Source organism: Manis pentadactyla, chromosome 2 (assembly GCF_030020395.1).
Source record: "Manis pentadactyla isolate mManPen7 chromosome 2, mManPen7.hap1, whole genome shotgun sequence".
NCBI classification, from domain to species: Eukaryota; Metazoa; Chordata; class Mammalia; order Pholidota; family Manidae; genus Manis; species Manis pentadactyla.
The window spans coordinates 150279705-150298466 of record NC_080020.1 but is presented as its reverse complement, the minus strand read 5'-3'; the positions used below and the strand labels follow the sequence as shown (position 1 = coordinate 150298466).

The 18762-nt window shown below is 41.4% G+C and overlaps 1 protein-coding gene across 50 annotated transcripts in view; it reads left to right on the top strand.

The window, feature by feature from the left end:
• MAP4K4 (mitogen-activated protein kinase kinase kinase kinase 4) overlaps window positions 1-18762 on the top strand; it is a 197964-nt gene that overhangs the window by 132911 nt on the left and 46291 nt on the right. For all 50 annotated transcript variants that reach the window (XM_057496893.1, XM_057496902.1, XM_057496894.1 and 47 more), the window contains 7 exons: window positions 1216-1306; window positions 3382-3512; window positions 5753-5807; window positions 7243-7321; window positions 10689-10864; window positions 11987-12059; window positions 13500-13710. In XM_057496893.1, coding sequence (XP_057352876.1) covers window positions 1216-1306; window positions 3382-3512; window positions 5753-5807; window positions 7243-7321; window positions 10689-10864; window positions 11987-12059; window positions 13500-13710 — 816 coding nt within the window. The remainder of the gene's footprint in view (window positions 1-1215; window positions 1307-3381; window positions 3513-5752; window positions 5808-7242; window positions 7322-10688; window positions 10865-11986; window positions 12060-13499; window positions 13711-18762) is intronic.

The window sequence follows — 18762 nt, the reverse complement described above, 5'->3', positions numbered from 1 at the left end:
ACAAAAAATGAGCTGAAGTAAAAGGAATTATGAAAGAATTAGGGAAGCTACAGTTTTTTGGTCTCTTCTTTTGCTGTTCAGAGTTACACCAAAAGAGGGGACCTCCTTCCTAACTAGAGCACGACAATCCCATATATTGTTAGTGCTTTTCTCCCCCCAGTCAGGGCTTTGTGGTATAACACTGCACATCCTGCGTGGTGGAAGAATGAATAGAACCATCAAATAAGCTCTGTTCTGATTTCACAAGCAGACTCCTAATGATTGTTTAGAAACCCCCTGTGTTATAAAAATGTGTTGCTAGAATAGCTGTTGTATTTAACCCATACTCTACGAAGTAATGATAACAGTAAAACCCCACAAAAAAAATTAAGCAAGAAGATCAAATAAACCCTCACTTCTAATCTACCCTTTTTGAATTGAGACATTTCTGAATAAATAGGTTGCTTGTATCTTAAGGAGGCAGGCTATAGATTTGGCTTCTCTAGCTGAAGAAGGAACAAGTCAATGAGTTGGGATAATGGTGCATTTTGGCCTTTCAGACTATATTTGGATAAAAAAATATGGTTTTGTTCTTCTCCCACTTGAGAGACATGCTCTTGGGCTTCATTCCAGGTACAAGGTCATCAGAAAGTGCTATATGACCAGTAGGGTTTATTTCCTTGGGAAAGAAAGATAGTTTACTTTGACATAAAGCTCTTTTGATGGCAAAATTGTTTTACACTTGGGGTAGAGGTAGAATTGATTAATAGTTAGTGATTTGTTATCATGTGGTGGGAAAACTAGGCAGTGTTCAAGAGCCAAACTTTAAACTCCACACTAGCTCTTTGCTTTTCCTCTGGGATGTGTGAAGTTTAAGTATACCCATGGGTCACCCCCTGAAAGGCAGACATGTAGCGTGGGAAAGGAGCCACTCTGTACACAAACAGCACAAATTACAGCAGAGAAACTGTAGATGGTAATCTAAAGTGTGTCTTCAAGGAGCAGCTGGAAAGTGGTAATGTTGCTCACACTGGGGACCTAACCCATTGGAATTGGGGGTGGGTACTTCCTTCTGTCTTTGTGGTACTGGAAATGCACTAAGATTGAATTGTATGTTCTAAATAAGGCTCACAAAAACTTTTGGCCTGCATGTGCACTTGTCTTTATAAAAGGTGTGTTCCTGGCTATTTACTTACAGGGACAAAGAACTAAAAGTCAAATGTCTCTCCTATTTAGGGACTGGCACATCTTCATATCCATCATGTGATTCACCGGGACATCAAGGGCCAGAACGTATTGCTGACAGAGAATGCGGAGGTGAAGCTTGGTATGTTGTGGCTGTGACACATGGTGCTTGTCCCTGGTGCAAACCAGCTACATTCCCTTCCCTGTTTGCATTTAGTGAAAAGTTTAGTCTGTTACCCATGTCCTCTATTTCTGTTCTGTTTAAAAATTGGGAACTGGGCTTACTGCTTAGCCTGGCACAGTCCCCCTTCCGCTGTGCTTCTCCCCTATACTCTGGTCTCAGTATAGTAGACAAACTAAAACTGAAATCGCGTCATGTCGCTTTCCTTCTTAAAGACCATTGGTGGTTCCTATTTCACTTTGAATCCAATCTACATCTCTTAGAGTGGCTCATAAAAAGCCATGGCCTCTACTTTCCAACCTCGTTTTGTATCCCCTCCTCACTTCTTTGTTCCTCAGTCACTCGGTTTTTAACTCCTGTGGAACTTGCCTCAGGGCCTTTGCACATGCTAGTCCCCATTGAGAACAGCTGACCTCAGATTTGAAGTTGCAATTCTTTTCTTATCCTCAGAGGCCTTCCCTGACCCTCTGATCTATACTGGGTCCCACAGCTTGTTTCCTCATGAGACTGATATAGTTAATAACTGTAGCTATTTGTTCGCTTATGTTTGTGACTTCTTTACCAGAATATAAATAAATTCTGTCAGGGCAGCAATTGGAATTGTTTTCTTTAACCAGAGAGTCTTATGCAGCAGCTAGTATAGTGCCTTGAATGTAGTAGGTGCTCAATAAATGTATGCATGGATGGATGGATGGACCCTGAGGTGTCTTCCTAGAGATGATTTTATTTTTCTTACCTTTATAAGATCTGACCTTTTCCTATCCCACTTTCATATAATGGTCTGTCAAATTTTAAAACAATTAGCATTAAGTTTTCTTTCACTGCACATAAAACTTCTTTATGCTTGTAAGAATCCAATCCATTTTCCAAAAATCTTAGGCACAGTAGTTACCCTGTAAAAATAAAATTATTGCTGTCTTGCATAGTGTCTGCATTTTTTGATAGTCTCTGGAAGAATAGTCTGCCCAGTTGGAAAATTCCTTCCAAACTGTAAATGGTAATCTAAAATGTGTCTTCAAGGAGCAGCTAGAAAGTGGTAATGTTGCTCACACTGGGGACCTAACCCATTGGAATTTCCTATCCCTTTTCATATAATGGTCTGTCCCTTTATAGCCATGTGAGTCCCTGCACTGCCCCTCAGTGATGGCCTATGCTGGCTCCTTCAGTCGCTTGGTGATGAACTGCCACTGCTGTCCCATTGCTGTGAGCTCTGCTGGCAGCCCGGCCTGTGTGTCTGTCTCTGAGGACTGTTCGGCATGTCAGCCTACTTCTAGCCAGGGGTTTGCTGAGCATGTGCTGCATACAGAAGTTGCATCCATAACCCCGGGAGTGACCCCTATCCTCCGTAGGCCCGTCTGCACAAGCTCCTCCACTGTCATGCGCTGTGCTAGGGGCAGTGATGACATTGGCAAATACCTCATTAGAGGTGTTGTCTTTCTGCCAGCCTAACCCTTGAACTTTCCTAGACTAGTACCATAATTCAGTTGAGTGGGATGGAGGAGTCATTCTGAAAAATCAGTCCCAGGTCCTTTGGGGAGTATCTTTTAGGGTGTTTGTAGTTTAGCTTGATTCTCTTTATTTAGTTCAGTACTGTGTTCTTTCCAGAACACCTTTATGTATTTCTTCTCTTTTTGTGGTTAGTGCTGCTTCTTAGCTAAGTCACGTACGTGGGTTTCAGTCAGTTTTCCTGAACTTGGGGCTTTCTGTGACTTATCTTTTTGTGGCACATACGTTCCCTGAAAGCACTTAAGATCCTCATTCACCCAGATGTCCCTTTGCTGGCCGCCGTCTGGGAGCTCAGGGAGGTGGCTGGTTCTGGGCCTCTTAGGAGCTTCCAGATTATAGAGGATCTTGTCCCCAGGTGGCTTTGCTCTGGAAAGGTGCTCCTCATCAACATAGGTAGTGTTGAGGCTGTGCGTCCTTGAAGTGTAACTATTTCAGTTTACTCTCAAGACACCCCCTCTTCACCCTTTCTTTATCTTGTATTTTACCTGTTTGTTAATAGTACTTTTCTTTCCTTTTTCTTCCTCCCACAGTTGATTTTGGTGTGAGTGCTCAGCTTGACAGGACAGTTGGGAGGAGAAATACGTTCATAGGCACCCCCTACTGGATGGCTCCTGAGGTCATCGCCTGTGACGAGAACCCAGATGCCACCTACGATTACAGAGTAAGAGGCACAGTTAGCTTGGCCTTCAGGGTCCCTAACATACCTGAGGGCACAGGCTTTGCTTACACATTGCACACCCCTTTCTCTTCCTGCTTTTTCACTGAGGATGACAGGGCATCCTATTGTAGGTGCGGATATTCCAGATGATATTTGATTGCTGTCTTTTTTTTGGTCTATTTGCATCATCTCTGTCCTCCTTAAGTAACACTGCTTTCAAGGCAGTGTGGGCCACTTTGCTGTGCACAGAACTTTTTGCCATGAATAAATTATGTGATTACATCCTGTTTGTTGACCTTTCTAACTAGAAGAATATATTACAGTCAGGTATTTATTCTTTTAAAAATATTGCCAGAATATATAGCAATAACTTTATGTGAAATCTTAATGGTTAGAGAGTTTTGTGGTACAAAATATATTTAGGTTATTAGAGTGACCTCTAGGGACATGTGTCAGTAATACACTTTTTTGATCCTAATGTAAAACCCGTATTTAATAATCAGACTCGGGCTCAATCTTTACAAAATGTTTTTTTTTTTTAATTTCCTTGCCTCAATTCAGTGAATCTGAGTGATTAATGTACCTTTAATGATTTTCAAAATTATGTTAATATCTTAACACTCTTTAGTGTATTTTAATATTTATTATAAATACCCTATTAGTGAAACTCAATTTAAGTCTGTGGTGCAGAGGGATTTTTATTTTATTTTTTAACATGCTGGATGTATTTTAAAATAGACTACAGACTTTGTGACTTTTCACTCTTAAATGAGTCATTACACATCTCCAAAATTCGGGAACATTTTCCAACATACCCAAAACACTAAGAAAATTAGAAAGAACTTAATACAACATCCATAATTAGATCCAGTTGGTTTACACCTGGTTTGTCCAAACCAGTATTCAACACAGGACAAGACATGGTAGTTGATTGTTTGGCCATTGGGTATCTTTTAATTGAGATTATTCCTCCTTTTTCTACACCCCCCCACTTTTTTTTTTTTTTTTTTTAGTACACTGATTTGCTGAAGAGACAGTATTCCACCTATTAGATTTGTCTTGACACTTCTGAATTTTACCTTTGCTGTCTTCGTAATGTCGTTTAGTTTCCTATAAAGTGGAGATACTTAATTAGTAGGAAAACGTTCTTAGCAAGCTCTCCTCAGAGAAGACGGGTATAGTTCATATTTCTTTTTCTGGGGGTGCAGAACATCTGCTTACTGCACCACTGAAGCTGCCAAGATCAGTCACAGGGTTGCCATGATGAACCCTTCCTTTGCACCCCAATGGAATAGAAAACTCCATAAAAATAATGGAGAAGTTCATGGACTTATCCTCATTCTTGTAATCAAGCATTTGTGTTTGAATTCTGTAACATAATTATAGGTTTTTTAGAAAACCCTTAGACTGAGCAACATTAACTAATTCCTCTGTTGGAATAGCATATAAACAAAAGAATGCTAATGATAATAGCCATTCATTATCTGCATTTTAAAAGTCTTGTTTGGATTCGTTCATCAGCCAATGTTTATTTGAGTGCCTACCATATGCAAGTCACTATTCTGGGGGCACAAAGGTGAATAAAACAGAAATGCCTGTCCTCATAGAACTTATATTTGATTGGGGAATAAAGTTGAAATTGACATTTTTAAATGAATATTTTAGAGAAATCAGAAAAGATTCCATGCACAGAAAGTCAGTTTGACGTACTGCTCATCCCACATTAGACTTCAGGAGAGAGTAGAGAGACTCAGCAGTGTGATTCAAATTAGTGCACTGTGGTAGATTTTTATTAATTCAGCTGTGGACCTTTATTTTTATTTTTTTGTTGTTTTAAAGACTGTTTTTAGCCTTTAATCTTTTGACATCTTAATTAAGTTTGAGATATTAACATGAACATAAATTTGGGCTAGGAGTCTGAATTACGGAATGCTTATAAAGAAATGAAACATTGAACAGAGCATGTGGCGGGCAGTTAGAGGCTTTTATATGGACCTTCTCTAACTCATTCATAGATAAGGAGCAGTTCTGATTAACAAATCTGTTCTGTCTTTAGTTTATCATTTATTCATTTGGAAAGCGTTCTTAAGAACGTGTTTGTGCTTTTAATTTCCTGGCGAACTTCCTTTCAGTTTCTATACCAAAGAATGCCTTTATATCATTTGTATGAGTAACCAGCAATGGTAAGGTAGTGGCTTCATATCTTATACGGTACCCATAACAAAACTGTTTTATTTTTGCAGAGCGACCTTTGGTCTTGTGGCATTACAGCCATTGAGATGGCAGAAGGTGCTCCCCGTAAGTAATATTCCTTCCTATTTAGCCCAGCTTGTTAAATTAACTTAAATCTAGTCTGTAGGCTTCAATTCAAAAGGAGCAGCTTCATGGGCAAAGCCATTCCTAGTGGGGCATTTAGATGAAGGAATCATTAATAAAGTTTTAGATGTAAAAGGAATTCTTAGCATCTGCTATTCCTTTCGGAGATATCCCAGAGGTCTGTAAGCTACATTTTTTTATTGAAATTGTATTCATATGTGTGACTGAAATTATGCTGACCTCAGATAATAGATAGTAATTTTTCTTTTATAATTTAATCTTAATATTCAGTGAAAGTGGTCCTAACACTTGAAATTTTAGTATTATTTATGTTCTGACTTTACAAGTAGGCATTAGCTTCTTATCTGTATAACAAATTTTTTTGTGTTACCTATGAAATTTCGCTTCTCCTTTGCTTAATATCAACGGCAACTTCATAAAACTGATTTTGAGCAGGGACAAGGTTAGAGAATTGCAGAGAACAAAAGAAAAAATAGCATTTCTACTGGTCCCCCCAAAAAAGGGGATACACAAAGAATGTATAACTGGTATGTAGTTGGTGCTGAATAAATATTTGTTGAATGAATGAAAATGAATTACCAACAGCTGGAAATCAGTTTGCAATATTGAAATGGATGTCAGTCTCAAACATATGTCCCCTTGTGTTTCGCTCTGTGGAATTGAGACCAGGAAGTGTTGCCTGATGACCCTTTGTCTCAGTTTTCTTTCACAATGGGAGTAGATTTTCTTCTTTGGCCCCTGTTTTCTAGCTGCCTTGTAAGTTTCTCATGGAGGTAAATAAACACAGAACAGTGCATATTTCCTCTTGTGACGTAGTAAGATGTACACGTGTACCCAGCATGCCTTTACTGGGCAAGTGATAGGAATACAAAACAGTAATTGCACAGAATGAAACAATCCCATTTTGCTCCCACATTTCTGCCTTTTCATAGTAATATTAGCTATAACAATGAACAGGGGACATCTTGAGGGGGCTTGACTCTGCTCACGGTATTCCAGGCAGTGTGTGATGGCCTTTACAAGCAGTGTCAAAATTTAACCCTCACAACAACCCTGCCAAAATAAAGTTGTTTTCATTGTAATCTTAGAGGTGGTTTAGAAACTGAAGCTTTTAACTCTTTTAAGACTGAGTCAGTGTTTATCTTTGATTTACAAGAACTTTCCAATGTCTACTTGAAATTGTATGTTCTTGTTGCTCTTGTCCTCCTTGTATTTTGCTATGTTTAGATGGGAATTCAAGGTATGTCCTAGGGTTCATAACTAGATGTCTAGCTGCTTGACATAAAGCTTATCAAAGCAGATGATGAAACAGAGCGTTTAATAAGATGAGCAAGCCCTGGAAATCAAGAATGAGTAAAATCAGTGCCGTGCTGACCCACCCATCTCCTCTCCCCAGCTCTCTGTGACATGCATCCAATGAGAGCACTGTTTCTCATCCCCAGAAACCCTCCTCCCCGGCTGAAGTCAAAAAAATGGTAAGCTATGTATTGTCTTTGTTGTCCTTGTTCTTTTCCTTTTTTTTAAAATTTTCTTCATTTTAGTTTGACTCTGAGACAAATTCTGGCCATTCTAATTCCCAAAGAACAGGAGAACCAGTGCCCCAAAACAACAGTTGAAAAGTGTATTGATTTAAAAAAAATTTTTTTCTTGATACATTCTCTTCCAATTACAGAACATCGACAAGTGACCGTGTGAAACACTGTAACATGGTTACAGAAAGAAGTTCCATTTTAATATTTAAACACACTTTCAAGTGTAATGTACTGCTGAACATTTTCACATGAGAAAGCACAGCTGTACTGACTTGTAGTTCCTCAGGTGAAGCAGCATTTTAATATTATTGAAGGCATTTCCTGTAACAATTTGCAAAACACCAAAGTGGACGTGTCCCTTTCCATTCCAGAAGAACACATCAGAGGAACCATCCTCTGAGTTGCCACCTTTCTTTCTCCCTGCAGCTCTCATACACTTGCTAAACAAAAACTGGTGTCCATGGAGTGGGTGATGATGACCTTTACTGGCGAGAACTTTGAGAATCACAGCAGTGTGGGAAAGTTTTGGTTTGGTTTAGGTTTAAAAATCTTGAAGGGAGAGGGCAGTGTTTTATTTTCTGCCTGAGAATTGTTCCCTCTCAAACTTTCTTCTGAGTCCCCCCCCCCCCGCAACCTTTTCTGGTTCCCACTCAGGCTCCTCTTGCACGTGGACCTGTCACCTCTCTTCTGTGTTTTCCTGGGCTCATCTCCCCTTAATGCATACCCACTGTCGTCTTACTTCCACCCTGAAGCTCTTTTCTCTAGTTATTCAGTTAATATCGTCTCCTCTCAGGATCTTGGCTTGAATTCTGAAATAGGCACAAAATCTCAGTGGGAAGCCTCCTCCTGGCCTCGACTTGCCCTCTTGGCTATTTATGTCTGTTCTTTCTCTGTGGGTGCCCATCTGGTGTTCTATAGTTTTCCATCTCTGGATTACATGTGCACACCCATGTTTTCACTCTTGTTTTCTTTTTTTTCTCTGCTTCTTGCTGTCCTTTCCCCCCTACCTTTTGTCCACTGGCAGGATTGTCTTCATTCTTTTATACTGCCTTTAACCACATTCCATTCCAGATAACAGGTTATTGAATTCCACTTAGCAGTTTTTGGAGATGTTCTTTAAGGCAAACAAGTTAAAAAAGTTTTAGCTTCAACTGGTCTCCTGTATTGGGACACAATAACTTTGGGCACCCGTAGATGGCCAACCCAAGGGATACCAAATGCGTATAGTAGATACCACCAAGGAGTGAGGTCTGCTGCTCATGCTGAACTAAATAATACGCATTTTCCCCTTTTCTCTGTCAGGTTTCATTGAAAGGAGTTTGTGTTCTCTATCTTTAGGGTATCTCACAATTTATAAGCCTTGTCAGCTGGCCCCACTCTTGATTATTCTGCCCATTATTCACTGTTTTAGATTAACCGCTGTGTGTATAATATGGTGATATAAAGAGACAGGCACAGATGACAGTATATTCTTCCTATGTTCTTACACCAAACTTTTTCTAACTAAATTTGATTAGATGCATTTTCATCTATTTATCTCATTGTTCTCATTGTAAAGGACCATAATTATAAATATAAAGTCCTTTGTTCCTTATATTTTCTGTCTTCCTGTCCACCAGATGGAAATTTCTACTATGTTTGGAGAAGTAGCCGTGAACTCTGTGTCAAAAGAACTTAATAGTTGATTTAAAAGAATATGTTACAGGTCATTGATTCCCAAATGTTAATGTGTATATTCAGTATATGAGAATCCCTTTAGAATCTTTTAAGGTTCCAAACCCAGTGTTTCCGGCTTGTTGGGTCTGAGGAATAACCCAGGTATTTGTATTTTTAATAAGCTTCTGGAATGATCCTTGTGGACAGTGGGTTTGGGAATCTCAATGTTAGAGCCTTCTACTACTGTGTAGAAGCTCCCATGTCCTCGTTGACCACAGATGAAGTAACAACTTCTTTGAGTGACTTCGGGGGCCCTGCTCTGAGCTGATCCTGACCTATCTTTCTGTTCTTTTCCACTTCTTATATTAGCATCAGAAAGCAGTTCATCATTTCCTATTACTTTTCTACCTTTGTTCCTGTTCCCATCACTATGGAATGATGGCTTCTCTTTCCCGCCTTTGGAATGTCAAACATCCCACTCGTTTTGATGTCTAACCCACTGCAGCAGTATTTTTCTTCATTCTACATTTTATTATACAACTACTGTGTGTCTACGTAAATTTCCTCCACTTTGTTTCCTATGTGTATTTCATATAGGGCCTAGCATAAACAAATGTAAATTGTTCACACATAAATATTTGTTGAATTGAAAACAAGTGTTTGAAGGAAATATAAGATAATAGAAGTGATTCCTTAAAGCGGTGAACTAATTGAAAAGAACTGAACTAATTTTCTAAGTCACATTTCTAAAGACCGAATAACTCATTCATTCAACAAAAATTTATTACATACCTATCATGGTCTGCCATGCTCAATCTTAGGCATTGCTAACCAGTTGAAAAGTAGGAACCAGCTCTTGGCCTGTACCATTTCAAACCAGCAGGGGTGACATAGATAGAAACGTAATGCTAAGGACTGCCAAATGCAGGCAACCCCTGCAGAAAGGTTCCTCACTTAGGGCAGGTAGGGTTGGAATGAGACCAGGAAAGGCTTACCAAAAGGGACAATATCCAAGCTGAGTCAAAAGCTATGATAGGTAAGTCTTCACCGAGGCTGGAGATGGGGGTCTTCATGAGCCAGGTACGGAGAAGCAGGCAAAAATAAAAGTGCCTGGTAGGGCATATGTTGGTGACAAGAGTCATTGCCCCCTCAGAACTATTACTTCTACCTCTGTATATTCAGTGCAGAGAACTGGGAAGTAAACTAGTCTGAAACTGATTGAAATGTCATATTATCAGGTTTAAGCACCCTAGCATTTGGCCACTTACTATCTTTTTCACATCTCTGTCTGTCTTCTGGGTTCCAGACACCTATCCTCTGTCTGCCTTCATTTAGGCAAGACCCTCCCTTCACCCCGGCCTCTTCCACCCCATGATGGAATGATTATTCTTAAGCAACAATTTATTTAAATCTGACTCCTTTGTAGCTCTGTGTCTGTGCAGTGTTGTCAGTGATGTGTGTGACTCTTAAGCCATGTTGTTAATGCTTAGTCCACAACGGTCCTGAAGCTCCTGTGTTGTTCCTGTGCATTTGCAGACTGTCACAGTGAATTTCAAAGCTCTTCTTTATTTTCAGGCTTATAAATTAACCGGTATTTTGGAGCTTTGCTCTTTGTGGTAGAAGTTTGATTTTTTTTTTTTATTTCCTTTTACAGGTCAAAGAAATTTTTTAGTTTTATAGAAGGGTGCCTGGTGAAGAATTACATGCAGAGGCCCTCCACAGAACAGCTTTTGAAACATCCTTTTATAAGGGATCAGCCAAATGAAAGGCAAGTTAGAATCCAGCTTAAGGATCATATAGACCGGACTAGAAAGAAGAGAGGAGAGAAAGGTATTCAATCTGTTTTTACTTTCATATTAAAAATGTTCCTTTAGGTTTCTGCCAGCCGAAATAGGCTGCTGCTTTCCGAGTGGTGGGTTTGTGCTTGAGTAGCTTGTCTAGTGGTGGATTTGGGGTCCAGCCTGGCCCCTGGCATGGCTGACCAGAGCGAGGTGCTGTGCCACCAAACTGCCACCAGCTACACAGTCACTGCGGCTGGTCGCCCTGGGATGCTTCTCATGTTCCTCCTCAGGAGCACATCATTGTCGCTGCACATTTCACTGCATCACAGATGTTGTGTTCTCTGGACGTTGCTCAGGGTTTGACAAGCATCAGCTGTGACCATCATTCTCAGTGTGTTGCTTATGTTCTTCTGCTCAGGAAACCCTGAGGCTTCTCACTGCTTTGCTCCACTACAGATGGAGTGGGTAGGCCTGGACCACGCTTACAGCCTGATAACTTTTCTCTTACTGTACACTTCATGCACGTGTCCTTCTGCTGATTTATTAGGTTTCTTTCTGTTGCCAGTATCTTTTCCTATCCTTTCATGTTCTGTGTCCAATGCCTAGAGCACCCTCTGTTCCCTTGTGTGCAGCAAGGTGCAGGCAGGCTTCATCACCATCTCCATGAAGTCTTCTTTTCTGTAGTCTCTAGTTCACATTGACCTTGCTGTTTTGGTAACTTTCCAGATCATTTGGATAACTGGCATCCTGTTACCAAGTGCCACAAATAACCAAATACCTGTGTAGTTGTCTTAATTAGTTTGGGCAGCTAAATCTTGCTTGTTCTTTTGAATTTTGGCATCAGAGTGGACTTCCTGAATTTGTGGACACTCTTAAGCCCCTTTTCTTGTGCATCGAGGGCTCCGAAGCCTCTCTCACAGCCCTGCACCCCCTCAGCAGTGTGTCCCAGATGGAATTGCCTTGAGAGCATGGGCAGCAAGGCTGGCCCAGGATTTTGCAGCATTCACTGTAGGAACTGAGTGTCACTCACCTTCTTCCCTCAAGTCCCCCATACATGTTTATTCTTGCAAAGAATACATTGTTTGTTTTCTGCTGTAATGCCCTTGGAGATGCTTGCCTTTACAGGCCCATGTCATGATTTACAAACTATTTATCTTGTCTTTCTTTATAGATGAAACCGAGTATGAGTACAGTGGGAGTGAGGAAGAGGAGGAGGAAGTGCCTGAGCAGGAAGGAGAGCCAAGGTACTGAGGCAGCCGCTGCTTGGCGTCCTGCTTTGTGAGGAGATGGGGTTTCAGTTACTTTGGAAGTGCCTCACTACCTTCCATCCATCTCTGTTCTTTGATGATTCCCGCAAACATCTTGCCCCGAATCCTCTAACCCACTAGTTCTTTACCAAGACTGTGTTGTTCCCCCTTACCAGTCATTTGGAGGCATATGGGGTGTGTTTGGTCCTGGAAAGGGGAGCCTGCCTCTGGCAGTAATGGCTCCAGCAGGCGTGGGTGGTAAATGGTTTGCAAGATGGTCACACACACAAAGAACTGTCTTGCTCATGGGCCACCAGGGTTTCCACTGAAAAACACAGCAGTCTTTCCCAAAATGTAATTGCTTTGCTCTTCCCAGAAGTGTGGTTACCAGCATTTCATTTCCTCTCTGTGGGGTATATTCTGTCCTGATCCATTTTAGAGTTTCTGATTTGGTTCTCTCTGCTTCCCAATGTACAGTGAAGCAGAAGGTTGAAGGCATGGTAACACGAGAATCTTGTAATAACTAAGTTAATCAAGGAATTGAGAATTTAAACTGTCAATAATAGTCTTGCCTAGCTGCCATTCCTGCTGCAGCTCTGCATAACTTAAATTCAGGGTGGAAGTGTTTGTTGAAAGACCTGTGAGAACCTGTAGAGAGGGAAGAGAATTAGTTGAAGAAACTGTAGTTTCTTTTCCTTCTTACATAGAAGATTTGAATCCATTTGCGAATAAAAATTTTAGAGTAATTTGAACTGATTTCATGAGCAGTATAATTGTTTTTGGTTAAGAGCATGATGAAATGAAAGAGGCCATTTAAGGAGATTGATTTGCCATTTATCCTGGATGTCCTGGAAGTGGAAAGGGACTCTCAACAGGGAGACCAGCTAGGAAAGGTGCTGTGTGTAATTGATGTCTGCAGTGGCTAATTCTTGGGACCCACGTGGGCTCAACTGCTGTCCCTGGAATTGAAGGAAGCGGGAGGGGGTACATGACAGGTCTTGGACCAGATGAGGAAGATGAAGGAGAGGTAAGAACTGAAGATTATGCTGATATTTCTATCCTGATAGACCTGGAACATGATGTTGCTTTTACTGATAGGAAACTAGGTGGCCAGGGAGGGATTAAGGAAGTGAAAGATGGTGATGTCAGCTTTCCATTTTACAGAGTTAGAGTTGATGGGGAGTCCTAAGTAGAGGTGTCTTGTCAGGCAGACAACCAGGAGAGAGAGTTTTAAGATGCATGTGAAACAGATAAAAGAGGATAGGCTACAGTACCATTACGTTGTAGATACAGTTACTCCCGTGGATTTATTTGTTGCCTGTCAGAGTGGGAGGAACTCATTGAGAGGATGGGATAGGAGTGCACCAGCCTGCCGGGCCACCCCTCACGAAGGGTGACTTGCCTGCTGTACCCTGAACACTCAGTCTCCTCCTTCAGCTCCATTGTTAATGTGCCTGGTGAGTCGACTCTTCGTCGGGACTTCCTGAGGCTGCAACAGGAGAACAAGGAACGGTCTGAGGCTCTGCGGAGACAGCAGCTCCTGCAGGAGCAACAGCTCCGGGAGCAGGAAGAGTATAAACGGCAGCTGCTTGCAGAGAGACAGAAACGCATCGAGCAGCAGAAAGAGCAGAGGCGGCGACTGGAGGAGGTAGAAAAAGGAAAATGTCCGTTTGCTCTCTCTTTATTCCATTGGTGCCCAGGCACTCAAAGGAATGTTTCTGTAGCCTCCTGAGGTAATACTGTTCCCCTGGCTTAGCTGTTCAAGTAACTTCTGCAGGAAAACGTAGACTTTCACACTTGCAGGCCTTCACAATTCCTTGAGGTCTTAGAAGTGTTTTCATTCCTTGTAAAGACTTCAAGAACCTGCCCCACATTACTCTGCACACTGTGTTGGATGCAGGGCAGCAGGGCCGCAAGCACGGCGCCACACAGCCAGCCTCTGATGGCAGTGTCTCTGGTGGTTAAGTTGGTTAGCTCCAGCTTGGCCTGATTTTTTTCCCACTCGTGGCCTCTGGGTCCAGGTGTATGTGTATGTGCTTTTCTGAAACTTCAGACTTTTTCCAAGAAAAACATTTTTCTACCAATGCCCTAACTTTAGTTTTTCTTTATAAATGCCTCAACTTGAGGTACATTTAAGAGTAAGGCACAAATAAAAGAATTATATTGGGTGTAACACAGATGGTATTCCATAGTTTGGTCGTTAGTGTGGGGTGAGTTATGTCCTGTGGAGGGGAAGTACATGTCCTGCTACCTGCTCATGTAACTCATCAGTACTAGTGACATACGGAATGTGGTTGGCTACCCACATCTTTCTTTTTTTAATTCATAGAAGCATTATTTCCCTGTATTTCACTTGGGGCTCAAAAGAGTCTTTCAGCTTTCTTCTCCTGCTTGCCTTTTGCTATATATTTCACAGCTCCAAATTTCTCCCTCTTAATAGTTTCTGTTTCCATTTAATTCATGTACCTTATTGTTTCACCTTTATCTTCACACCAGAAAAAGAACCCAAAACAACACAAAAGCGCTCCATTGACACTATGCAGAGGAGTCTAAATAAAATTGCAAGCTGTAGCTCAGGCTATTTAAAGTACATTTTGTGAGGAGATCTTTGTTTCGTTTTGTGTTTATAGTCTGAATTCTGAAATTCTGAAAACACTAATTTGCCCTGAGGTTAGAAAACCAGTACCTGTCTAAGGGGAGTGGAAATACTCAGCCAGAGTTTGTCGAGGAACATACAGGATGAAACTTTCCTCTGTAGTGGGGACAGCATTGCTGTTTATGTAATAACTCTTTTAGCAGTTGATTTGCAAACTCTTTTGTAGTATTTTAAAGACTGTTTTCATCACCCTTTGCACATGACAGAAGCTTGGAGTGGGTTCTGCGGTTTGCTTGAGTTGCTGATCATTTGGACTGACAGGTGAATGCTTGAGTTTTGAGGCTGCAGCATTTCTCAGTCAGCCCTTTATATGCTATTCCCCATTGTCTTTTCTGACTCTGGGCTCTGTTTTCCCTCAAGTACCAAAGCAGGTTAGTTTGCTGGTTTATGCCCTGACGGGCCAGGCCCTGGGCTAGTTAGAGCTCATGGGGGCTGCCTTCAGCCCAACTGGTTGTGAGGTAGGTGTCCATTATCCAGCATCTGTCTGCAGTGGGGAGTGAGGATTACAGAGTGAAGGCCTGCAGGGGCTCACGAAGAGGAACTGAAGTTTTAAAGCCATTTTGTTATATTAGCTAAACAGAGGCCAGAGAATTAGGGATGCCTGCTACTCAGTCGCCTTTTTATACCTCTTTAATCAGGAAAGATGGAGCTGGGACTGAAATGGGGAACATTTGCATGAATGGTATCCTCTGATTTGGATTCTTGGTGATCTAGTTTCTGCTTACTCACCTGGCTACTTTAGGTCCCAGAAGGCAGTTTGGGAATATTTGAGCCATAATAGCCCTTAACTGGTCATCAGTTAGAACTGTTTGGGAAGTAGAGGTTCCTTTTGTTACTAGCATAGAGGGTAGAGATGGCTAGTCTCATTGATAAGATAAATGACAGTTAAAACTGGAAGAGATAACAACTGCCTCCCAGTGACTAGCAGAATAATGGCCTCAAAGTCAAGGTTGTGGGGAAGCAGTGAAGATAGTCCTTCCTTTGCAGCTGTCGTAAAATCACGTCCCCTGGGGCTAAGGACTTGTGCCACCCACCACTAGTGTTTCTGAGCTGTGTTTGCAGGGAGGGGTTAGTGCTTTTGCTCCTCATGGGTTCCCCCCATCTTCAAGGAATACATATATGTACAGGTGTACCTCATTTTACTGCACTTTGTTTTGTTGTACTCAAAGGTTGTGCAAATTTTACAAATTGAAGGTTTGTGGCAACCTATGTTGTACAAGTCAGCCTGCACCACTTTTCCAACAGTACTTGCTCACTCATGAATCTGTCACATTTTGGTAATTCTCCCAGTATTTCAAATTTTTCCATTATATTTGTTATTATGGTCTGTGATCAGTGATACTTGATGTTACTGTCATAATTGTTTTGGGGTGCAATGAATAGCGCCCATGTAAGATGGTGAACTTGATCAGTAAGTGGTGTTTGTTCTGACTGCTCCACTGGCCAGCCGTTCTGCCATTTCTCTCCCTCTTCTGGGGCCTCCCTATTCCCTGAGTGCAACACTATTAAAATTAGGCCAGCTAATAACTCCACAATCGCGTCTAAGTGAAAGGAAGAGTCACATGTCTCTCACTTAAATAAAAAACTAGAAATGATTAAGCCTGGTGAGGGAGGCACGTCAAAAGTGGACATAAGATGAAAGCTCGACCTCTTGAACCAAACAGTTTAGCCAAATCGTGATGCAGAGGAAAAGTTTTTGAAGGAAATTAAAAGTGCTGCTCCAGTGACCACATGGATTTAAGATAGCGAAGCAGCTTTATTTGCTGATATGGAGGAAGTTGTAGTGGTCTGGGTAGAAAATGGAACCAGCCACAACACTTCCCAGTCCAGAGGGAGGCCCTGACCCTCCAGTTCTGGGAATGCCAAGGGAAGTGAGGAAGCTGTGGAAGAAAAGTTTGGAACTAGCAGAGGCTGGTTTATGAAGTTCATGAAAAGCCATCTTCATAACATCAAAGTGCAGGGTGAATGATGAAGAAAGTACAGTGTGCTGATGGAGAAGCTGTAGCAAGTTATCCAGAGGATCTACCGCAGATAATTAATGAAGGTGGTGGCTGCACTAAACAGATTTTCAGTGCAGGTGAAACAGCTTCCTATTGGAAGACAGTGCCACCTAGGACTTTCATAGCTGGAGAGAAGTCAGTGCCTGGCTTTAGGGCTTCAAAGGACAGGCTGACTCTTTTGTGAAGAGCTAATGTAACTGGTGACTTTGAAAGTTGAAGCCAGTGCTCATTGACCATTCTGAGAATCCTAGGGCTCCTGAGAATTATGTTCAATATTCTCTCCCTGTGCTTTATAAATGGAGCAACAAAGCCTGGATGACAGTACAGTTACTTACAACATGGTTTATTGAATATTTGAAGTCCATTGTTGAGACCTACTGCTTGGAAAAAAGATAGATTACTGCACATTGACAATGTACCTGGTCACCCCAGAGCTGTAGTGGAAGTGTGCACTGAGATTAATGTTATTTTCATGCCTGCTAACACAGCATCCATTCTGATGTTCATGAATGTGAGTCATTTTGACATTCAAATCTTATTATTTAAGAAATACATTTTTTAGGCTATAGCTGCCATAGACAGTTATTCCTCTGATGGATCTGTGCTAAGTAAATTGAAAACCTTCTGGAATGGATTTACTGTCGAAGATACCATTAAGAATGTTCATAATTCATGGAAAGAGATCAAAATATCAACAGGAGTTTGGAAGAAGTTGATGCCAACCCTCATGGATGACCTGGAGGGGTCCAAACTTCAGTGGAGGAGGTAGATGTGGTGGAAACTAGAATTAGAAGTGGATCCTGAAGGTGGGACTGCATTGCTGCATCTCAAACAGATAAGGAGCTGCTGCTTATGGATCAGCAAAGAGAAAGTGGTTTCTTAAGATGGAATCTGCTGGTGAAGATGCTGTGAGGATTTTGTGGAAGTGACGACAGAAGCATTTAGGATATTACGTAAACTTGGTTGATAAAGCAGTGGCAGGGTTTGAGGGGATTGATTCCAATTTGAAGGAAGTGTTGTTGTGGGCAAAAAGCTGTCAGCATCATAGGCCACAGAGAACTCACTTGGGAAAGGAAGAGTCCATTGATGCAGCAGTCTTTCTTGCTGCCTTGAGTTTGCCACAGCCAGCCTTCAGCAGATACCACCCTGATGAGTCAGCAGCCATCAACATGGAGGCAAGACCGCCTCCAGCAGAAAGAGCACGATTTACTGAAGGTCAGATGTTGGCTAGCATATTTTAGCAGTAAAGTATTATTTAAGGTACACTATACACATTTTTTTTTTACATGATGCTATTATTGCACACTTAATAGACTCCAGTATAGTGTTATCATAATTTCTTTATGTGCACTTTTGGGAAACCAAAGAAATTCATTTATTCACTTTATTGAGGTATTTCCCTTACTGTGGTCTGAAATCAAACTGGCAAGATGTCAAAAGTATGCCTGTGTATATATATATTCCTCCCTTCCTTTGGTACTCTTTGAAATTTGCTGCTTCTAGGAAAGAAAACAGTTTGTTTTTCTCTGCTGCTTCCTCCTTGGCTCCTTTGTGAACTAGAGATCTTGGAAGTCCTTGCAGATATTTTCGAGTCTGTCTCTGAGTTTTGCTGAAAACGAGGTTTTGTTTATGTTTCCCTTTCCCTTGGTCTCCTCAGGAGGAGAGGGGAGCCTGCAGAGCTCCTGCAGCCACATCCTCCTGGTGGCTGCTCCTGTCCTGTCCCTCACAGCTCTTCAGATACTTGACTTGCTCCTCCAGCTTTTCTCTTTGGGATCCACTCTTTTTTCTCAGCTTGCTTTAGGTGTATCATCCAGATTCAGAACCCATATGGAAATGATCTTCCTCAATCAAAAAGCTGTCCTGTGACTGTATTACCTTTCACATTTAGATGTATCATAGCACCTTTGGCTCATCTAAAACTTTGCCTCTAATTTTGTTTATACATAAAAATTGTTCACAGGCCAGCTGTTTTCCCCACTCTATTCATTTTCCTTTTTTGAGCAAAAATGAAAGAATATTGAATTATGCTGTCATTTTAACTTAA